Genomic DNA, 20,777 nt, shown 5'->3' on the forward strand with positions numbered 1-20,777 from the left:
TATATTTGGATATGTTTTTGTTCACATGGATTTTTATAATTCATTTTCATCTTGTTATTGTCACCTAAAGAAAAAAAAAATCACATTTTTTTTAATCCTAAAATTGAGCACTGCCTTGTGCAGGATGCTTTGCTAGTAAAATTGTCATTCAATATGCAACACATGTTCATTTCAAAACCCAATAATAAATTGTTCAAAGTATTGCATTTTTCCGACAACACTCGTGCAGCTCGACTAAGATGTGTTCATTTGTTCACCTTATCTAATGTAAAGACCGACTACAATATAAACAGATGTTTCCGTATGGACATTTGTGGATGTTTTCTCTTATTGCTGTGAATGTTGGAGTTGGAATTGATATTAAATGCAATAGAAGCTCAAACAATATCTGACCTTTCATGCTGGGCAGTACCCTTCCCTGCCTGCTCTGTCCAGGAGTGCTGTCTGGTGAGCGATGGGGGGGCCGGGCTACTGCAACTGCAATACCCACTGGCGGCTGGCGTACCTCCCCCTCTCCGGCCTCTCCTGCCTCCTTCCCACCTCGATCGCTTCTCTCTCCCTCATTAGTGGGCGCTCGGCGCGGAGGGAGTGATTGCTTGGGGGTCTCTTGCTGGAAGGTGTTGCTTTTAGCCCCCCCCTTTTCCCCCCTCTCAGATCTCTCTCCACCCTGTGTGAGGCAGCCCAGGCCCCCAAAAGGACTTCGTTGAGGAAGCAACAAAGGCTGCTGGGAGCTGTAGTTCATAAGGTTCTTCATGGCACTGCCTTCGTTTTCAGTGCTATGGGATGAGGAGCAGGATAAAGGGGGGGGCAGCTGGGAGTGAGGCTGATTGTTGTCACTGTTTGGAGCTTGGTTCTTGAAGCTTTTACTAACAGATATATGATGTGTGCCTTTTCTCTGCTCCTCTTGGTAGCTGCCTTGAGCCCGCCACGAAGGGACTGTTTGACTTCCCTCTTTTCCGCTGTCTTCCACACTTGCCCCGTGGCTGCTGTGCTGCTGGTGTCGGATCCTGGCAATCTTTTGTCCCTCCCTCTGAGATGCCCCCCTTGAACCCACCTTTTCATCCGAAGATGAAAGACAGCAGTCCCCGAGGGTAGTGGGGCTGGGATTGGGAGTATTCTTGGACATACGCTGAACAGCACCTGGACTTGTCTCTTGGACATCAAGTGAATGTGAATGCCTATAAACATTGTCCATGGACTCGACATCTCTGATGGACGAGTTTGTGTCCAGGCTACATGGTCTTAGGTCCTGCTGAGAACTCCAGTTACAACTGCTTTTGTGTAGATTCTGCATCTGTTGACTCCAGTCAGGAGGTTTATCAGCCTTACCAAAGGCCAACTTTTGCTGGTGTGCCTGGGATTTTTCTTTTTTCTGACAACTAGAAAGTCGGCTGATGTGATGAGAAGGACTTTCATATGACCCGTCTCCACTCTTATCATTAGACTTTCTTCCACTTCCACCTCCTCCTTGACAGTCAGGGTCCCCTATTAGCTCCACTGAGGGGACATAGGTGGGGCCAGAGTCTTTTGCGCTGGATGCTGGATCTTTGCAGGATGTGAGCGTCAGAGGAGAGGGGGGGCAGTAAAATTCAGTAGGTGGATGGTGATGTGCATTGTGCAGCCATCCCCCGGCGACTGTGGGGCTCAAGTGCAAGGTGTGGGGAGGCGGCGGTGGGGGTGGAGGCATAGAATAGGAAGTAATAGAGTGGGGGGTTGGAGATGCTAAGATTGCTGTTGCTGCTGCTCGTCTCATACATTCAGATGAGGAAGGTGAAGACTCGCTGATCTTCATCTCCCTATTGATGAGTCCATCTTTGGAGCACCGCCTGTTGCCTCCGGAGGGATGTCTGCCCCCCCCACCACTACTGCAGCTGCTGAGCACTCCCCCCTTTGCTCCAGAGCCAACATCTTCTGAACTATTAGGCAGTTTACAGGCACTCATATATTTTGTTCCCTGACTAGCAGAGTCACCATCTCTGAAATCTTTATGCCTCTCTAAAGACTGTCTGTGCTCTTCCTCCCTGGCTTGGAGTGCAAGGTGAGGAAGGAGAGCCTGGTGTGAGTGGGGGTAAGGTTTTTGGCCAGATGGAGTAGTGGCATGGTTTGTCTGATGTGGATGGTGGTGGTGGTGGTGGTGATGGTGATGATGAAGTTTGTCTTTGCTATCCTGGAGCCGTTCCTTGCTGCTCGATCGCTCTCTCTCCTTGGATAAAACTCCTTTTTCACCCATATCCTTGGAGCTCTTACCACCCCCTCCCCCACTGTCGGTTTCCCTGCTGCAAGAACCATGCGGGTGGCCAGGAGCAGCCCTGGACAATGGAGGGAGGCTGTGATTGGTGGAGAGCAGAGGAGGCTGGGGAGGAAGGCCCCTCAGGTAGAAATGATCTAGAGAAGGACAGTATTAATGAAAGTTCAGTTTAAAATAAACAAATACAGATATTTAAACATTACCACAAAGAGTATTAATTTTAATTACTTAAAGATGATACCCCCGATATGTTTTTTATAAGATAAAATCACAGTGTATGTCTCATAGATCAATTAATTGAACATCATTTACTCCAAAAAGAGTTGTTTTTATCTCGACCGTAAACACTCCATTTGACGTTTTTACGCAATGCATTGTGGGATGTGGAGTCCCATAAATGGATGCGTAGAAGTGTTTTTCCTTTATTCTTACCGTGGAAAAGGATCACTTGACACCATTTTTTTTTCCAGAATGAAGTAAAAACACTTCTAAGCATCCCACAATGTAACGCGCCAAAATTTCACCAAATGGAGTGTTTTACGGTGGAGATGAAACCAAACTTTCAAGTGTCATATTCAACCTTTTTCCTTTGTTTTTGGGGTAAATGCTGTTCTCGATCAGGCATACACTAGGATTCCATGTAATAAAAATTATCGGGGGTAGCAGCTTTAATTATATACATTATATTATTACTATTCAACAGTGAGATCATGGTGTTTCTCAGTTGGTAATGATGATATACAGCTGTAGTCTACAGGGACGTAATACACATAATAACACCTACCCTTTTGAGTTTCGTAGAAGCGGTGCTGTCCATACAGACTGTTGCTATGGTGATCCAGGGGACTCATGGGGAGAAAAGGAGAAGCAAGACTTCCTGAATAGCTGGGGTACCCTGTCAGTGGGAGGGAGACCAGGGAAGGATTGAGGTTTTTTCTCTTTTCTTTTTATTTTTTTTTTTGCTGCTGACATTGAGCAGCCCTCTAAGCAAACAGTTTATCTGTACAATCTATCATGAAACCATGTCATTTTGGAAAACGCTGAGAAAATAAATACATTTCTAAAATATGGCCCGTTAGTACTACTCTCACCATAAATGCAGTTTTGCACAAACATGCCAGATGAGTTGACATTATTTACAGTGGACAAAGTGGTGACAAAAACCACAGCCGACAGCCACTGCCAAGTGTTTGCAGCATTTAACTGGATGGAATTCGCTTCTCAACAAGACACAGTTTTCCCAAACTTAAGTTAAATAGTACAAACCAACCCCCACCCCACCCCCCACCCCCCCCACACACACACACACACACACACACACACAGTCCCACGCACTCTCCTCCCTAGAGGTCACTGGGAGGTAAATGGTCGTTTCACTCCGTTCCTTGTCTTCAAGGACGTTGAACTGCATCGTGGGAGGAGGTCTCGGTGGTTGAGTTAGTGGGGGGGTGCACTGGTGGGCGCCGATATGTACTACATGTACATGTGCAGGGCTGTTGTGGTTCTTGAGGAGGGGTGTGTGTTATTCAGATGGAAAAATCACCACCGGCCCACACACATTCACAAACAGACACAGGAAACGCAAATTTCCACATTATGGAACAAAAAGGGTTTGGGTAGTGTGTGTGCGTGTGAGTGTTTTCCAACAGCTGCTTTCATGCCCCACAGAGTGTCCTTGCTGGCCCGTTAATTGGCAGCCGTTAAAAGTTTAACGGTGGTGGCCAAAGTAAACAGCTCTCCATAAAAAATCATCCTACGCATTCCAGAGTCGGACTGGAAAAGCACCAACGCCCCCTCGCTACTTTTTTCATTATGTGTGAGACTGCATATTCATGCAATGTAAATGCATGAATGTGCATCCCCTTATCTGTGAGTGTGTGTGTGTGTGTGTGTGTGTCTGTGTGTGTGTGTTTGTCTGGTTAACAACCAGTGAATCTAAATGGTGACAATTAGCCAGAGGCTCTATCAGCCATCTAAGGCCAATCCCCCGGGTTATGATGAGTGATAAAACTCATAGGGAGGGAGAGAGAAAAGGGGAGGCGTAACAAGAAAGGAACAAAGACGACGGAGGGACGTGATGGCAAAAAGATGGAGGGAGAGACAGAACAGAAGGAGGGAAAGAGAGAGACAGAGAGAAGAGTTTAGTGCATGAACGAATGGTAGGACATGGGATGAAAAAATATGCCAGAAAAGAAGAGCTGTCAATATGAAAAGCCCCCAATCTGGTGCAGCTCAGAGGCATATGATGTGTATGTGTGCAAGTGTGAGTGTGTGTGTGTGTGTGTGTGTTGAGGAAATGGAAGATGAAGGAGGAAGTAGAGGGCTTTGAGATGGTGGAGATGAGAGGACACGGAAAAGGGAGGCAAGGAGATGAAGCACATGAGAGAGGAGACAAAAAGAAACAAGGACAGGTGTGGAATCGGGAGAGTACGCGGGCTGTCGAGTCACTGTGTGTGTGCGCGTGTGTGTGTGTGTGTGTGTGAGCCAGGTTTCCACTCTCTATGCTGGCTCTACTCCACTCTCTGGACCGTAGCCAGCTGGCAGACGGCCTACTGGAGCTCCCTGGCTTGAATCCTTAAAAACAATCATTTGTAGTGCAACCGTGTGCGTTTGTGCGCGCACGCTTGTGCACGCATGTGTGTGTGTGTGTGTGTGTTTGTGTTCAAACATCAAAGCTAAGCTACACAGAGGTAAAAATCTGCCTGATAGGCACACACACACACACACACACACGCACACACATTCTCCCTCCGAGCACACGCTTTCTGGCTGGCTTTGCACCGCTGCTGCTCTGTGGCATGCTCAGGCTCAAGTCCTGCCCCTCATGCTTTCTATGAATCTAAGTTCAGGGCAACATTAGCCATCATTTTAGGCCTTAATTATAACTATTTATCACTCCATGAGCTTTGAATGAGCCAAAACAACTGATTAGTAGTCTGAGATGGGGTTCCTTTTTTTTTTTTAAAAGTTTGTCGAGTGTTATTAACCCCAGCGTAAAGAAAAGAAAGCAGACGTGGTGGGAAAATTCATCTTGGACTTGATGCATCAAATCTCCATCAGTTCAAACACTGTCATCCATCATTACGACACAGACATTACTTTTCACTTGTCTCTAGTGGGTTTTTTTTTTATGTAAAAAAACTCTCATTTAAATAACATAATGTAACACCTATGTCAGCCAGTTCTACTCGGACTAGAACATACAAAAACTGCTAACTTTAGAGACAACTTTAACGACTGCTGAGTTCTAAGCAGGTCTGCAGGTAAACAGCATCCGTTGCCAGCGTAACCACTTGTTAGATGTCACGGCAGGAGAAAAAACGAGTGCGCTCGACGTGGTAATCTGATGTTTTCCAAGGTTCATTGAAAACCGGAGCACGAGTCCATAAGAGGAATGTGCAGCTGTTTCTGATAGGAATGTGAGGGGTGGAGTTTTCATCAATTATTCGTATTTTTTAAGGGTGTCTTGATACAAGTTTTTCACTTCCGATACAATGCCGATATTGAACCAACAAGATATCAGCATAAATTATACACTTAACTTAAATACATGATAAATAACCCTGTGCCGGATAAGCCGACATCCTAAACAGGAAGTGTTACGGCCAAAAATGTATGATAAAACTGGAATCAATACATTAGCATTGGAATCACATTAAACGTGTTGAATTGAGTTACAATGCACCATCAATAACAGGAAAAAAAGGCAGTCTTTTATGTTTTTACTAATTAAACCTGTCAAAACATTTCGTAGTGGAAAAGTCGTCTGTGAATCCACTTTGTGATATTTTTGTTTGGAGTTTCGGTTTGTGTTCGGTTTCACATTGTGTTGAGAAACGCAGCGCGTGGCGGAAACAGACTGTCAACGACGTTTTGGAGGTTATCTCTTTGGGGACATCTCGCCATTAAAATACGCAAACACAAATACGTACCTGGAACTGAGAGATAACTAAGACAAACTCACTCACTGACCACAGACAGTTAACAGTCAAAAAGCCACACAGAGGATGCATACAGAGTGTGTGTGTGTGTGTGTGTTTGTGTGCGTAATCAGGAAAGGGGCCGTTGGATGACGGTTAGCCCAAGAGGGGGTGGGGGGGGGGGTTGTAGCCCATGTAAGAGGATGATAGTCTGGTTGAAAATGGAGGTGTTTCAGAGCAGAACTGACCCCCAGTACACAACAGTGTGTGACATTGTGTGAGATGGTAACAAGAGGATTGTATGTGTGTGTGTGTGTGTGTGTGTGTGTGTGTGTGTGTGTGTGTGTGTGTGTGTGATAGTATCATCAGAGGCATCGCTGCTGCACGTGCTTGGCCACAGCTCAGCATTGGTTAAACCCCTTAATGGCTTCATCTCAATCTAATCCAAAACCAAGACCCCGGATTAACCAGAGACCCAAGTGCTGCTTCCTGCGTGTGTGTGCGTGCGTGCGTACGTTTGTGTGTGTGTTTTACCTTCATGGGAATGGGGGAACCAGATAGGAGAAGCGCTTGAATGAGGTCCAGCCCTGTAGGAAGGAGAGGAGGGGGAGGCAGCAGGTCCTGAGGGCGGAGGAGGGTGGGATGGCAGGGACCCCAGGCTGCTCGCTAGGAAGGAGCCCATGAAAGAAGCACCTAGGGGACACAAAAAGAGTCTGCGTGTTAGAGATCTCACGCAGTACAGAAATAAAGCTATTTTAAGTAAAATGCGTTAAAAAAACCTTGCTTATAAAATGTCCACTACATTCGTATGTCCGCAATGTTTTTCTTTACATTATTGTAATTTTATCTTATTAATTATTCATCCTTTGTATTAATTATTCTTATTCTTCTTCTTATTATTATTAGAGGGCCAAGCCCACAGGGCCTGGGACCGCGTATGACTGCATAACTGTGCAAGGGAGGGCGGTGCCCTTTGGAGGGTTGGTCCAGATCCCTCAGCTTACCTCGAACGCAAAAACTCACTTATGTCCACCAGCAGGTGGCGCTATAACCATGTTCAACACGTTTTGGTCCATAACTCTTGCACCGTATGTCACTCATTCAAAAACCTCTTGTCCACAGATTTCCTGAATAGCATCGAATCACCTGGGCTGGGCCACGCCCATTTCCGCCTATAATTGTGTTGGTGCAATATTGCGAAAACTGGAAAACCTCATTTTTCAAACTCCTCTTTGGGGTTTTGTCCAATCAGTGTGAAACTCGGTACGTAGAGTCTTCAGTTGTACCTAAATCTAAAGGTGGGTAAAGAATTTTGTTCGGTCAAAATATGCGCAAATTATTAACAAGTAAAGTTTTCTGGCTAGCTATAAAAACGCGAACAGTTGCATATCTCGGTCAAAATAAATGCTAACAACATCAAATCTGAGATCCTTGGTTGGCATGTGACTGTGGGGGTATGACCTAAATTTGAATAATTTAGGCCCCTATGGGGCACTGCAAATTTATTATTATTATTATTATTATTATTATTATTATTATTATTATTATTATTATTATTATTATTATTATTTTTAAGGGTCTTCATCAAGGACCCTAAGTGTTAAGGATTAGATGATGCTGATGATTGGTAATAATAACTAAAAATACAAATTATTCCAAACTTTTCACCTGAAAAAGATATATGTATATTTATAATAATAATAATAATAATAATAATAATAATAATAATAATAATAATAATAATAATAAAAGTTTTGATCACATTAAAGCAGAGGTTTGTAATGATGCCTCATAGTCTAGTGAGCACAAGTTGAAGTTTTGTGTTCTTTAGGTTTGTCATCACCTTTGTGTTACATCATACCCAAACACATGCCCTCTAGTGCCAGGGATGAATCCAAAAACCACACAACTGTAATCAGAAAATTACAGTTACAGAACAGCGAACAAATGATTAACCTGAGCTACTTCCATCAGCTGCTGAAAAACAGATCGCTTGTTGCGTCTGTGTGAAAATGATGTGTCATATCGTGAATCCAAAATGAATGGCCTAAATTTCACCTGTAAATATTCAAAGACATTTGCTTTGAGGGCTGTCACAGATTCACTGTTCATGTTTAAGCACAAGCCGTCAAGGCATTAATAATCTCACTTTTAATCCACCAATTTAATCCACTTATCCTGTTCATAGACCTTAAGGTGCGTTTATAGACCCTGACAGATGGCCAGTCCTACAGTCAAATTAGAGACTCCAGTTTGCCTTATTTACATGTTTTTGAACTGTTAGGCAAAACTGCAGACGACAAAGGGCTTAAACTGATTTACAGGATTACAGAATTAACACTATTATCTTTATAGACTAAGATAATGTTTATTGGGTGCTTAATGAAGAAACTGCCAAATAAACAGCAAACTTAGTTATGCAAAGCGGAAGGGACAAAGTCTGCAAGATAAAGATAAAAATGTGAGATTTGGTGGGTATAAGGAACAGTTAATACTACCTGTTATTAAGCAGCCTAAAAGATTTCCTTTCACATTACATAAGTTTGCTACATTAATGACTTCCATAGAGTTCATGTGGTCTTGCTTTCAATTTTTTGTAATGAAAAACACTAAATATCTCATTTCTTTTAAAATACAGTATTCTTTTTGCACATTTTTGAAATAAAATGTTTGTGTTATGACTATGCAGAAAACAGCAAAAATAATGTTAATATCTAAAATTATTGTTCATTTTGCAAACTTTTATCATTTCTTTTCAGGCTGCTTCAGATTTATTTTCCCTATTAGAATAAAAACATCCAAACTTCACTCACACATGTATCTTTATTTAAGCTGACAAGCCTCCAAATTAGAGAAATAGTATATTTGCAAATTGCTAATGCAAAAAAAAAAAAAAAAAAAAAAACGTTCAATTTGGTTTCAAAGGGTAACTATGGTGAATTTTAATCATATAATAATCAGATTATATGTAATACCAGTTGGCTGTGGCTGTGTGCAGCACCACACTCACAATAACAACTTCAGACACACCAGAAGTGGCTTCAACACACACGCTTGTGTTGTCCGTAATGGTAAATAATAAATCGATATGAAAGAAAATGTGGAGAAAAGCACTACAAAAACCTAAATAAGGAGGAAAACCAGGGAAATCAGTTGGGATCGAATGTAAACACTGCACTGGAATCAACGACTTGATGTCACATGGCTGCTCCCCATGGATTCTACTGTAAAGCAGAAAATATTTCCATAAAAATACTTCAAATGTCACATTTTCTTTATTGGCAACGCATTAAACACATTTTAAGGTACCTTTTAAAGAAGCACAAAAAACGCTTTCGGCCTGTTGTTGAAATCCAAAGTGATCACTAAACACTCCTTAAACATCTACTTCAAAATCATTCGTCGTCAAACAGCTGAAAACAATTCAAGTTCCTTGGGGTTGGATTTAAGCAACAAAGATGTACTTTGGCTTGAAAACCTACAAATACACTTCAAACCAGATGTTTATATTCAACCACCACGTATGAAGGATCCACGCTGTACGCTGCTCGTTCCCATAATATTATGAGTGGAATCTTGTTTAGAAGAAGCACAAGTTGGGTTTGGCAAGTTTGAACGTATCTTCACTCATCAGCGTGCTCTCATTTAGAGCAACAACCTAAACAGTTGTAGGGGAAGGAGGAAACAAATCCACAGGGAATCAGGTAATTAGTCACTGGATGAAGAAATAGAGAGTGAGGGGGGGGGGGGGGATAGCGGGTTGGGTCGTTACCCATAAACGCTGCGTCGCATCAAAGGCAATTACCACATAAGTCCACACATACACACATTTGTACAGTGCGTTCACCTCAGCGACGTCCCCACGCCCTGACAACCACAACTGTAGCCACAAATGCCTTCAGCTGTCTGCCAATTTCTCTCTCCCTCTACACACACACACACACACACACACACACACACACACACACACACACACACACACACACACACACACACACACACACACACACACACACACACACACACACACACACACACAAAAGCAGGAGGGTATGAGATAAATCAAGAGACAGAGCAGCAGCAGGGTGTATTAGGAGACAAATGTGTGTGTGTGAAACAACTAGATCACACACACACACACACACACACACACACACACACACTTGCAGATACAGTAAAGGCAGACATAGCACAATTTAAAAGGAGAAGTCGCTCCATTTTCTGCGCTCGATATTTTTCACTCTAGTCATAATAAATTTGGAGGATGGAGAAAAAGACCCTTCCAAGACATTTATTTTCTCTCTTTCACTTTCCTTCACCGACAGGATATTTGTACAGCGCGTGTTTTTTCACTTGATCTTCCTTTGTACCACTGTAGATCAGCGGCTTTTCAGCCAGTCATAATAAAACACAGTTTGAATAAGCCTGTCTGCAGCGCACGGACTGTCTTACAGATGCTCTCAACTTAGGCAACGTTACCACAGGGAGCCTGAGCTCAGATAAGGCATTCTTAAAAGTAAACAAATGGTCTTTAATATGCATTTCATTCACTTTGAAAGTGCTTTAAGCTGGTTTCATGTACTTTCTTCGATTCTTGACTTTTTGTCCTACTGTTGTTCTTTAATCTCTCCCCATCATCACATTTCCACCCCTCATCCATTTTCCCATTCGTTTTCTATTTATTCACCTTTTTCCCCTCATCACCTGACTGACTCCCCACTGTCTCTGTATGTTTTTTTGTGGGTGAGTTTGGGGAGAAATCATATTTGCCCACTCCCTCTGGCCTGCTGATATGGAAAATCATCTCGGAGGCCAGCCACTATAACGTAAACCTCATTTCAGCCCCTGTTTTCCTCCACCTCTTCTTCTCATCCTCTGTTTTCCACACGTTCCCTCTCCATCTGTCACTGCATCCTCTTGTTGTCGTTCAAATACAAATACATTGAATTAGACACAAAGGTATTAAGGAAACACCTTATCATCACTTTGTTTGGTTATTATAAAAATGCATCTATTCCAAAAAAAAATAAAAAATAAAAAATCACCTTGAACAACAACATTTTTGCACCAATAAAAACCTACTCGTGTGTGTTCTTTACCATAAATACAAGATGCGAGCTGAGGAAACAGCTCCACTCAGTCTCCGTAGTCGTAATTAAAGAGGAAAATGTGCTCGTATGCTTCCCATTTTTCCCCAGTTGGCATCATAACTTGGAAAAGTCTGTCAACACACAGACAGCGAATCCACCAGTGTTGACAATCCAAGGTAATAAAAATCAGGACTACGAGCTTCTACTCACACTAAGGCAGTCAGCTGTTCGTACAGTGAACAAAATCTGCTTTAGTTTATTCATGATTGACTGTAATGTGATTTGCTATGGGGAAAATCCCCTGAAAAACACTCGAACAGTGTTTTAGAAGAACTTCTGGAAATGTGCCTTAGATTTTTGGGCAGGTTTCACTACTTGGCATATTTTTGGTACGCACATGGAAAATGGGGCCAAAAAAAAAAAAAAAGAGCCACTTCATTATATTCCTTGTGCAGCAGCAGCAGAGTGTGATAGCAGCAAATCTGAAGATTCATCAGGATAAACCTCTGAGTTTGGTGCCATTATTTCAGAATTTAGCAAATAGAGTCTCTAGGAAAGTATTTTTAGGGCAAAATGCATTTATAAAAGTAAAAAAATATCACCAACTAAAATATTTTTTATTATGAGAAATCTGTTATTCCAATTATTGCAATCATAAGAGGCTGAATAAAATAGCATTTGCAGCATCTCACTAAAGTAATCACCTCGTTTGGGAAACATTTTATTTCAACATTAATTATTTTATTTAGGTATCAGAGTTTTTATTGAGATGTGAGCGTGTAAAACTTAATTTGTGGTAAAATCCAGAGGGAATGAAATTGCTGCTGTATATAAAATGAAAAATCATTTAAATATTTTAATATCTCAGTTAATTGTGCACTTACTGTTGTGAGATTTTATTTTATTTTTTTAAATTATAAATACGTATTTTATGGCATCAAATAATTAAATACGAACGAATCAAACAAGTCAAAAAGCTCAGCGGTCATGTTTAAAATTAGCAACAAACGAAACATTTATTCAAAAAAAAAAAAATGTCACCCCCAACAATAGGCAGACTGAGTTCAAGAAAAGTGAGAAACAGACACATCTGAATCCACACTGGTTGGGGTGGACGCTAATCAATACACACACACACACACACACACACACACACACACACACACACACACACCTGGAAGCATGATGAGTTAAATCAATATGGATCCAATTGGAGATCGATATCCTCTTGTGTCCTATTGTCACAATTGCCAATTAACTAAAGCCGCTGTGCTCACACTGATACACTGAACAGTTTGTGTGTGTGTGTGTGTGTGTGTGTGTGTGTGCGCGTGTGTCTCAGAGGTTTTGACTCTCGTTAGCCTGGCTGTTACGCTTATTGCCGTACACTTGGCAACCTCTCGTCAGTTCGACCCATTCATAAGCCTCCAACTATCAAGCAGCTTTGGCACTGAGCCTTGAGACGGCGTGTGCTTGCGTGCACATGTGTCAGGTTGGGCATGGCTGTGTGTGTGTGTGTGTGTGTGTGTGCACGTGCATGGCTGTGTGTGTGTGTGTGTGTGTGTGTTTAGGGGCACGAGACAAACCAGACCTTTCTGATCTGTTTTGACACTGAAGAATTGCACAAGTGACAGAGCTACACAAACAAGGCACACACACACACACACACACACACACACACACACACACACACACACACACACACACACACACACACACACACACACACACACACACACACATGCGCGCACACACACACGCACACACACAAAGGTCCATGAAAGCATTATTGCAGGGGACACAGACACATTCAATGTGTGTGAGCTGTGCTTTCAAAGAATGCGTTCGGGGAAGAAAATGGCTAAAAAAACAGGACTTCTTTAGGTCGACCAGATTCAGAAAACATTTTCCTTCTGCTCCATCTTATTATTCATCAACGATTCCTCTTGACTCATTCATGTTAGAGAGCAGGGTGTGCGTCGCAAGCAATGCGTGGCATGTCGCCTGGGACAAGCAACTGTGGTGAATCACATTACGGCGGGAAGGAAGAAGAGAGAGGACAGAGTGGAGAGGAGAGAGAGAGAGAGAGAGAGAGAGAGAGAGAGAGGGAGAGAGAGAGAGAGAGGAGGGTGAAAATGAGATGAAAGAGCTACAAATGAGAGATTTCCCTGTGAGGTGCATAAATCAGCAGACTATGAACGACGTTGCTCAAAACATGACTCTCCAGCTTCAGAGTACAACCTCGCCATCCAAACAACACACACACACACACATGCACACACACACACACGCACACACACAGAGCTCTGCTAGCAGCATGCACACCACCACTGTAGCAACATCCTAATCTCTCTGCACCTACACGTGTGCATTTACTACATCAAAAGCCAACACGGATGCCAAACGTCACATCATCCGCTCGCTGTTACTTCCTGAGAATCAACACCAAACGTAAAGCAAAAGGAACCAAATGAAACGAGAAGACAAAATTGCGACACATTTCATCTGCTCAAAAAGACCCACTTCAAAAAAAAAAAGAAAAGAAAAATGCTCCTTGGCATTTCAGCTCCTCAGGTCCAACGTTGCAAATTAGATGCACTCAGAAACAGAGTGAAAAGTAAAATGTTTCCCTGTTTGACCGCAAACTTCTTGGATGCTCCACGCCCACCCACTCACAACAGGAGGAAGGGCCATATATGGTCAGGGAGAGCAGGAACTCACAACAGGAGAGATCCTTAGGAAACAGGAAGGGTGGAGGTGGGGCACTGTCCGAGTTGGTTTTTCCATGTTTCACCAAAGAAAACAGGGGAATGTATTGAAGTCATATGAGACCGACTCTTCTGTATGGGTCATAATGGGACACAGACACACACACACACACATGCACACAGACATAGCCTTTCAAATTAAAAGCATACGGTGGCTGATCTTTCAGGAAAGCCTGCGGTGAAGGTCAATAATGCAATTCCGTCGTACTTTAGTGTGTGCACGCGCTTTGGGTCTACGTGTGTCGGAATGTGTTTGTGTTGGCAGCACTTCCACTTCCGGCATGGCAGCACTTTTAAAGAGTGAAAAAGCTGATTCTGGTTGTCATTTGGTTTCACATACTTGGGCCACGCCTTCGTGGTCCATTTAGGACCTCAGTACACACACACATAATGAGTTGAAGATGTCTGCGCTTGCCGCTGGATGAAATACACTTAGGGATCAAGACACCAGGAAGAGCACAAAGTGAGGCTAAGACGAACCACGTCACCGTGCGCGGAGAACAAAGCTGAAACAGAGACGAGCAGGTAGGCGCACATGTGAACATGACAAACTTATTCAAGGCAAGTCGCTTTGAGCTCAACTTGAAGACATTTCACTTCCCCTCCAAGATGCTTCGTCAGCGCTGAGGCCTTGTAAAGGCAAATCCGCTTTGAGGAAATGTCAAGTAACCCAAGTTTACCAGATTCCCCGTGACCTCGACGACCGTTCGTTATGAGTAATGTGATCTGCTAATGTTCAAACTCAAAGTTGACCGCTTATCAACATCTATTATATGGCGGTTAATATATTACAATACATGGCAGATTGGACACGATCACTAATAAACATACTATGCGTTATATAGCCAGTTCCTGTAACTCATTAACAGCATCCTGATTACAAAAATAGTTTGAACCGGACACCTCCATAAAATATGAAGACTTTGAACTTATTGGGTTAGTATTTCTCCCAATACGTCCTAAACAATCAGCTGCTGGAATACTCAACATTTTATAGTAGCAATTAGCTTTTGTGATGGGAGGGAGTTCCTTATAACTGAGTAAAAACTCAGCTCAGGCACCTTAAAATGTAGCTGTGCTTTTCTAGTTTAGCTTAAAGCTGCCACCGCGATAATTTCTGATTAGATCAAATCATAGTGTTTGAATCATTTGTGGGAAAAAAAGTAAATTGTTTTTTAAAAAGTTTGTTTTCATCTTAAACACTTTTTGTGGTGGAGTCCCAGAGACACGTGCATAAAAGGCAATACCTGGAACAAAGTTGAACAAAAATGATGCAAAGCAAGTCACTGTCGTCCTTGTCTGGTGAAGAAATACAAGAAATGATGTAAGAATGAAGTAAAAACACATCTACGTATCTGTCTACGGGACTCCGCATCCCACAATGCAACGCACGGAAATGTCAACAAATGAAGAGTTTACGTTGGAGATGCAAACAAACTTTCACAAGCAGCAATTTTAACCTTTTTCCTTTCTTTTTGAGGTAAGTAATGTTCAATTCATTGATCTATGAGGCAAACACTATGATTGCATCTAATAAAAAATGTATATTGGTGGTAGTTTTAACTCTGAATTTGCAACAAGTTAACCTTGACTGCAAGATGGATTCTCCTAGTGTTCACAAACACCAGAATCCATCTTGTGCTGCTCCAGCCCTTACCTTCTGTAAGCAAACCAAACCGGTTCGAACCAATCATGAAGCAGTGTTGTGGTTTAGGGCGGGATATCGACGAAGGCAGAATCGTCAAAAAGCAAAACTGGCGCATGCTGGGAGAGGAACTAGCTGGGCTACCGCTATTAGCATAGCTCCGAATCAAAACAGAAAGATGTCGACGCAGGAGGACCAACGTGTGGAAGCTGCTATAAAGTCAGTTTTAGAAGAAACCAGCATTTCCTTTTTGAGAGAGCAACAGCGAGAGGCGTTAAAGACGTATGTTTTCAACCAGCGGAGCCTTGTTGTTGTTGTAGCCATAGCGGCGTCTCTGCCGTGTGATTGGCTAAAACAAGTCACAGTGGACAGGTGCTTCGCCCAATCAGGTTCTGAAACTGGTTCCGAAAGGATTCACCTGGCACAGACCCAGATCGATGTGGAGAACTGGAGTTAGAGGGAGGGCTACACATTAGCAACAAGTGCCTTATTTAAAGAAAATCAAGTCATACACAACCCAAAAGCAGTCAGATCACTAGCTGTCAAGCATGGTATAAATTTCTGAGAAAAGTAGCATATTGAAATTGAGAACAAGAGGCCAAAGATGTGCTGGAAGTACATTCATCAACTGCTAGAAGAACCATCCCTGACAAAAAGTATATGAATTCAAAATTGTGCTTTTCAATTAGTGTGTGAGTGCTGAAAACCCTTTTCTGAATTGTACATCCCAGCAATGTATCAAGTGTGTCAAACATTTTTTTATGTACCTCGATAATTACCAAAACACAACATTTGAAGCTGTTTTTTGTTTGAGGATACAGATTTGGAGCAGCGCTGCAGCAACTCACTGCTGCTTCAACCAAAGTTAGCTCAAACTCCACTGAAAACAAACACACCTACGCACCAAAAGCATGCCATGCAGAGGCAGCAGCTGCAGCAAAGAGTGAGGCAACCGTTAACAAGCAAAGGAGAACATGCAGTGCATCCTATACCGAGGTCCTCTTTGGCAAGGCACACGATGAAAACCTGCAGCCTGCTCAAGTCTCTGCTGACCCTTGTGGCCCGGAAAGATGTGAATTTCCTCACTGGGCTCAAATTTCTCATGATTACAGAAAAGCGCTGTTTGGAGCCGTCTGTGGGACTTTTTCAGTCTGTCGCTGACGAGAGTCCATCATCATGAGCTGAGGGGTTGAGGATCTTAGAGAAGCACTTTACTTAAATTATACCCTCGACGACTCAACGTGCAGGTGTCATTGTGTGTGTGTGTGTGTGCGAGTACACTCATGGCTGTGTGTGTGTGGGTGTCAGAAATACCATGTTTGTTAGAGAGAAAGAGGGAGACAGAGACTGAACAAGAGAGAGGAGTGGGATCAGCAGACAGCAAACACGAGAATCAGGCGACGAGGGAGGGTGGGATGGAAGGGGGGTGCAAGGGGTGAGGGAGCCTGAAAGAGCGAGACAGAGCCGAGGAAGGAACGCAGGTGAGAATAACCCAGCATGACCTTATTTCAGCGTCGTTTTCCCATTCTTTATATTCTCATTGCTGTAATATTTACACAGGAATAAAAGATTATTGCAGAGATCTGCACAGAGGAAATGAAGAAGATGAAGACGAAGAAGAAAACGAAAATATACAAGGAGGAGAATGAAAATCAAGATGATGATGATGGAAAAGCAGCTGCTTTTCATTTTAACGTATCTTAAAGTGTTTTTATTTATTTTTTAAATGATCAGAACTTAGGGTAATTCCACTTTTATTTTTATTTCATTATTTGTTTTACAATTTTTTCCTTCATATTATAAATGCATTATAACTTGGCAAGACAGCGTGATGATAATAGGTCTACGGGGAATTCCAGCATTGCTGTGTGAAGGATGTCAGGTTGGCAAACACAAGCATGAGGACGAGAGCGAAAGCATCCTTTCATTGGGAATCTGTACAATCAGCAGCTTTTTTGGAGAATTCTTTGAATATTTTTTTTTTTTCATTTTTAATTCTTTATTTTTAAGTTTACAAAGGGTGGCATACAACACAGTTTGACAGATAAAATGATGAAGTAAATACAGTAGATGCCTGTGGTCTTTACGATTCCTCCTTCTTATAACAAAAGTCAGTGAGAAAAAACAGAGAATAAATATTTCTTCCTTTGAGGTTCAAATCATCCTGTTTTCCACGTAGATGAGTTTGAATAATTTTTAAGGTGAAAATGGTCAAATTAACCAAAGGAAAAACTAGATTTGTATTATTAATATTGTTATTTGTAGTAGTAACGTTTGTATTTGTATTAGTTGTATTGTTTTTTTTTTTCATATTATTGTAACTAAATGTTAAATGACGGTTAGTTCTTTTTTATATATATTCATTGATGTCACAAATTTTAAAAGCACTCGATTATAAGTCCTCTATTAAGTCTTAAAACCTTTAGCATAAGCTTTGTTAATGAACTACATTTGTACTGTACATATTGTGTATATATTTTACCCTGTGGGAGGATTGTCTTCAGGTTAAATGTTAGCGCATCATCAAATATGTCAAGGTGCAAAGGCAAATTCTTCGATTCTGATCAAAACACGCTTTACGATGATTAGCGTCAACCTTTCATGTAAATTCCAAACATTTTAATTCTTTCATGCTCCGTGTTTTGCCGCCGCAAAGAAAATTTGCTTTGAAAAAAAATAATAGAGCAAGAACAAGCACTGAAGGAAATGAGAAAACACAAAGATCACACAGAGGTTCTAATGAAGCACCGACACGCATAAACAATGCTTAATCAGACAGGAGTGAGCACACACACACACACAAAAAGCATACGTAAGTGCACGTTCACTCACAGAAATAAGTCCTTATATTATGCATGCACACATGCTTCGGGAACATTACAAAAACACACATCAAAACGAGTCGGGAAGACAGTAGGAGGTTATTAAAGAGACAAGGGAGTGAGAAAAAACACTTTATCATGCAATCAAAGAAGGAGACGGTGAGAGACGGAAGGAGGGAGAAAGATGGTGGAGGTAGAGAGACAGAGATGTGAAATGAGAGAGTTTGCTTCTAATCAGCCTGAATCCAAAATTTAGACAGGCACACACAGAGGCACGAGCAGTCCCAGTAGGATTAGGACCTTGGCACCGAGTGTGTGTGAGTGTGTGTGAGTGTGTGTAGTGTGTGTGTAGTGTGTGCATGTCCCACGAGACTGATTAGCCATGAATGACTGATGACAGATCTTTGTGTTTTCTCTCTCTCTCTCTCTATTTTTCTTACTACTCTCAGAAAGAAGAGTGAGAGAAGGTTCTCTCTCTCTCTCTCACTCTTGCACACACACACACACACATACATACACACACACACACACACATACTGCTCCATGTATATTCAACAAAGCCTCCTGAATATACTTAATGCTTTCATGTGTGTCACTGTGTAACGATCCACGCTGTTCCACGCAGCTGCTTCTCTCTTTTCCGTACCCGTCCCCCCCCCCCTTTGCTCCCATGCACACGTATACAGCCATTTCCCCCTATTTCCCATTAGCTGCCTCTCACACTATATCCAGAATGGTCAGTCAGTGAGTGTGTGCAGCAGCAGTGTGAAGGGCCGTGCTTTCTGGAGGAAGTCCCTGCATGCCTTCTTCTTCTTTACCCTCACCTCCAGATGAACCTACAGCCGCCTCCATCCATCTAAAAGCCCTGACAGCAAAACAAACTGGACACAGACCCGCCTGAATGGAGACCATTACAATACGAATGAGCCAAACAGAGCTGAAATGAATCGAGGAGAGAAACCAAAACAGGACAGCTGAGGAAAACAAAAAGCCCCGGTCAGCTCGAGTAACGATGAGTCAGGCATAAATGTGACCCTGAGATGTCTCAGGTGACGCTGGAGATAAGGGTTGCCTTGGTTGCGCCACCTTAATTTTGTAGAGTGTTTTCAAGCCGTGCAGACCTGTGGGGGGGCCTGTGACATCATGTCTGTATATCCCCATTAAGTGATGTCACCTCCCGCCCCTGTTGCGTGGACAGGGAATTGTCTTAATCCCTCCAAAGAAAAGAAAAGCAATACAAAAGAAAGGACAGAATAGATGGTTGGGCTGGGCGATATGGACCAAAATTCATATCTTGATATTTTTACTCAAAATGGTGATATACGATATATATCTCAATGTTTTTAACTCAACAAAGTCTGACCAGAAAGACAATTCTGGATTAAATTTGCTGCTGAAAAATGCCACACAGACACCTTCTTTATGAGCAAACAGCTAATCATTATGTTCCACTTTAGTCTGTTTCTTATCTAAGAGACAGCACGTGTGAGTGAGTTCTGTAGTGTGGCTTGTTTAAATGAAGGTCTGGGTTAGGACGCACTCAGTTATCAGCTAACTGTGATTTTCATGCTGTTCTGAGAAGTAGCCAAAGCAGCGACTCTTAAAACCAGTATTTTAATACAAAATGAGCTATTAAATGTGTATGTCAGAAATATACTAAATAATATTAAATACTTATATGATGTGATTTGTACCGTGTGATTGTATAAATAAAAAAAAAGTTAAAAAAAAATTGATATATCTCGAAATAGGTGATTTTCTCTCGCCAAAATAGAAAACTCAATATATCTTGAATCACGATATATTGCCCAGCTCTAATAGACGGATATATACACACTTCTTTTCCACATGTCTTGGGACTTTTGTCGTGTCATCAATAACAGCTTCATTCCCCTCAAATAAAAAAATGTAAAAATGTTTTAAATTTAGCACGCACGCAGCATCCCTCCTCCTACGGAGTTGTTTAAACCTTTATTCTGAGGCCTGTTAAAAATGTCATTTTTCTCTCGTTTCTTTGACTTCAAAGGCAGCTCGCTGAGCTCTCACTCTCTCTTGCCAAATCCTCCAATTGTCTCGATTCAGTTAGTTGACTGTAAGCCGAGCAACACCGGGATGAGGCCGTTAACAACCGGCCTGAGTGGTGGTAAGTAACGATAAGGTATAAAAACAAATGAGACAATGTGGAAAAGGAGAGCAAGGTGGCTGAAACTGAGCCAGAAATAAGAGAAGTGTATAGAGAGAGGAAAGCTGGTCTGCACAATGCACCGAGGCAATGGGTGTGTGG

General features: G+C 42.1%; 1 protein-coding gene across 1 annotated transcript in view; it reads right to left on the reverse strand.

The window, feature by feature from the left end:
* Window positions 1–20,777, reverse strand: part of bahcc1b (BAH domain and coiled-coil containing 1b) — a 57,079-nt gene that overhangs the window by 26,069 nt on the left and 10,233 nt on the right. The window contains 3 exon segments of the mRNA XM_028475501.1: window positions 394–2,385; window positions 3,033–3,143; window positions 6,703–6,861. Coding sequence (XP_028331302.1) covers window positions 394–2,385; window positions 3,033–3,143; window positions 6,703–6,861 — 2,262 coding nt within the window.

The sequence above is a fragment of the Gouania willdenowi genome, chromosome 19, assembly GCF_900634775.1.
Source record: "Gouania willdenowi chromosome 19, fGouWil2.1, whole genome shotgun sequence".
Lineage (NCBI taxonomy): Eukaryota > Metazoa > Chordata > Actinopteri > Blenniiformes > Gobiesocidae > Gouania > Gouania willdenowi.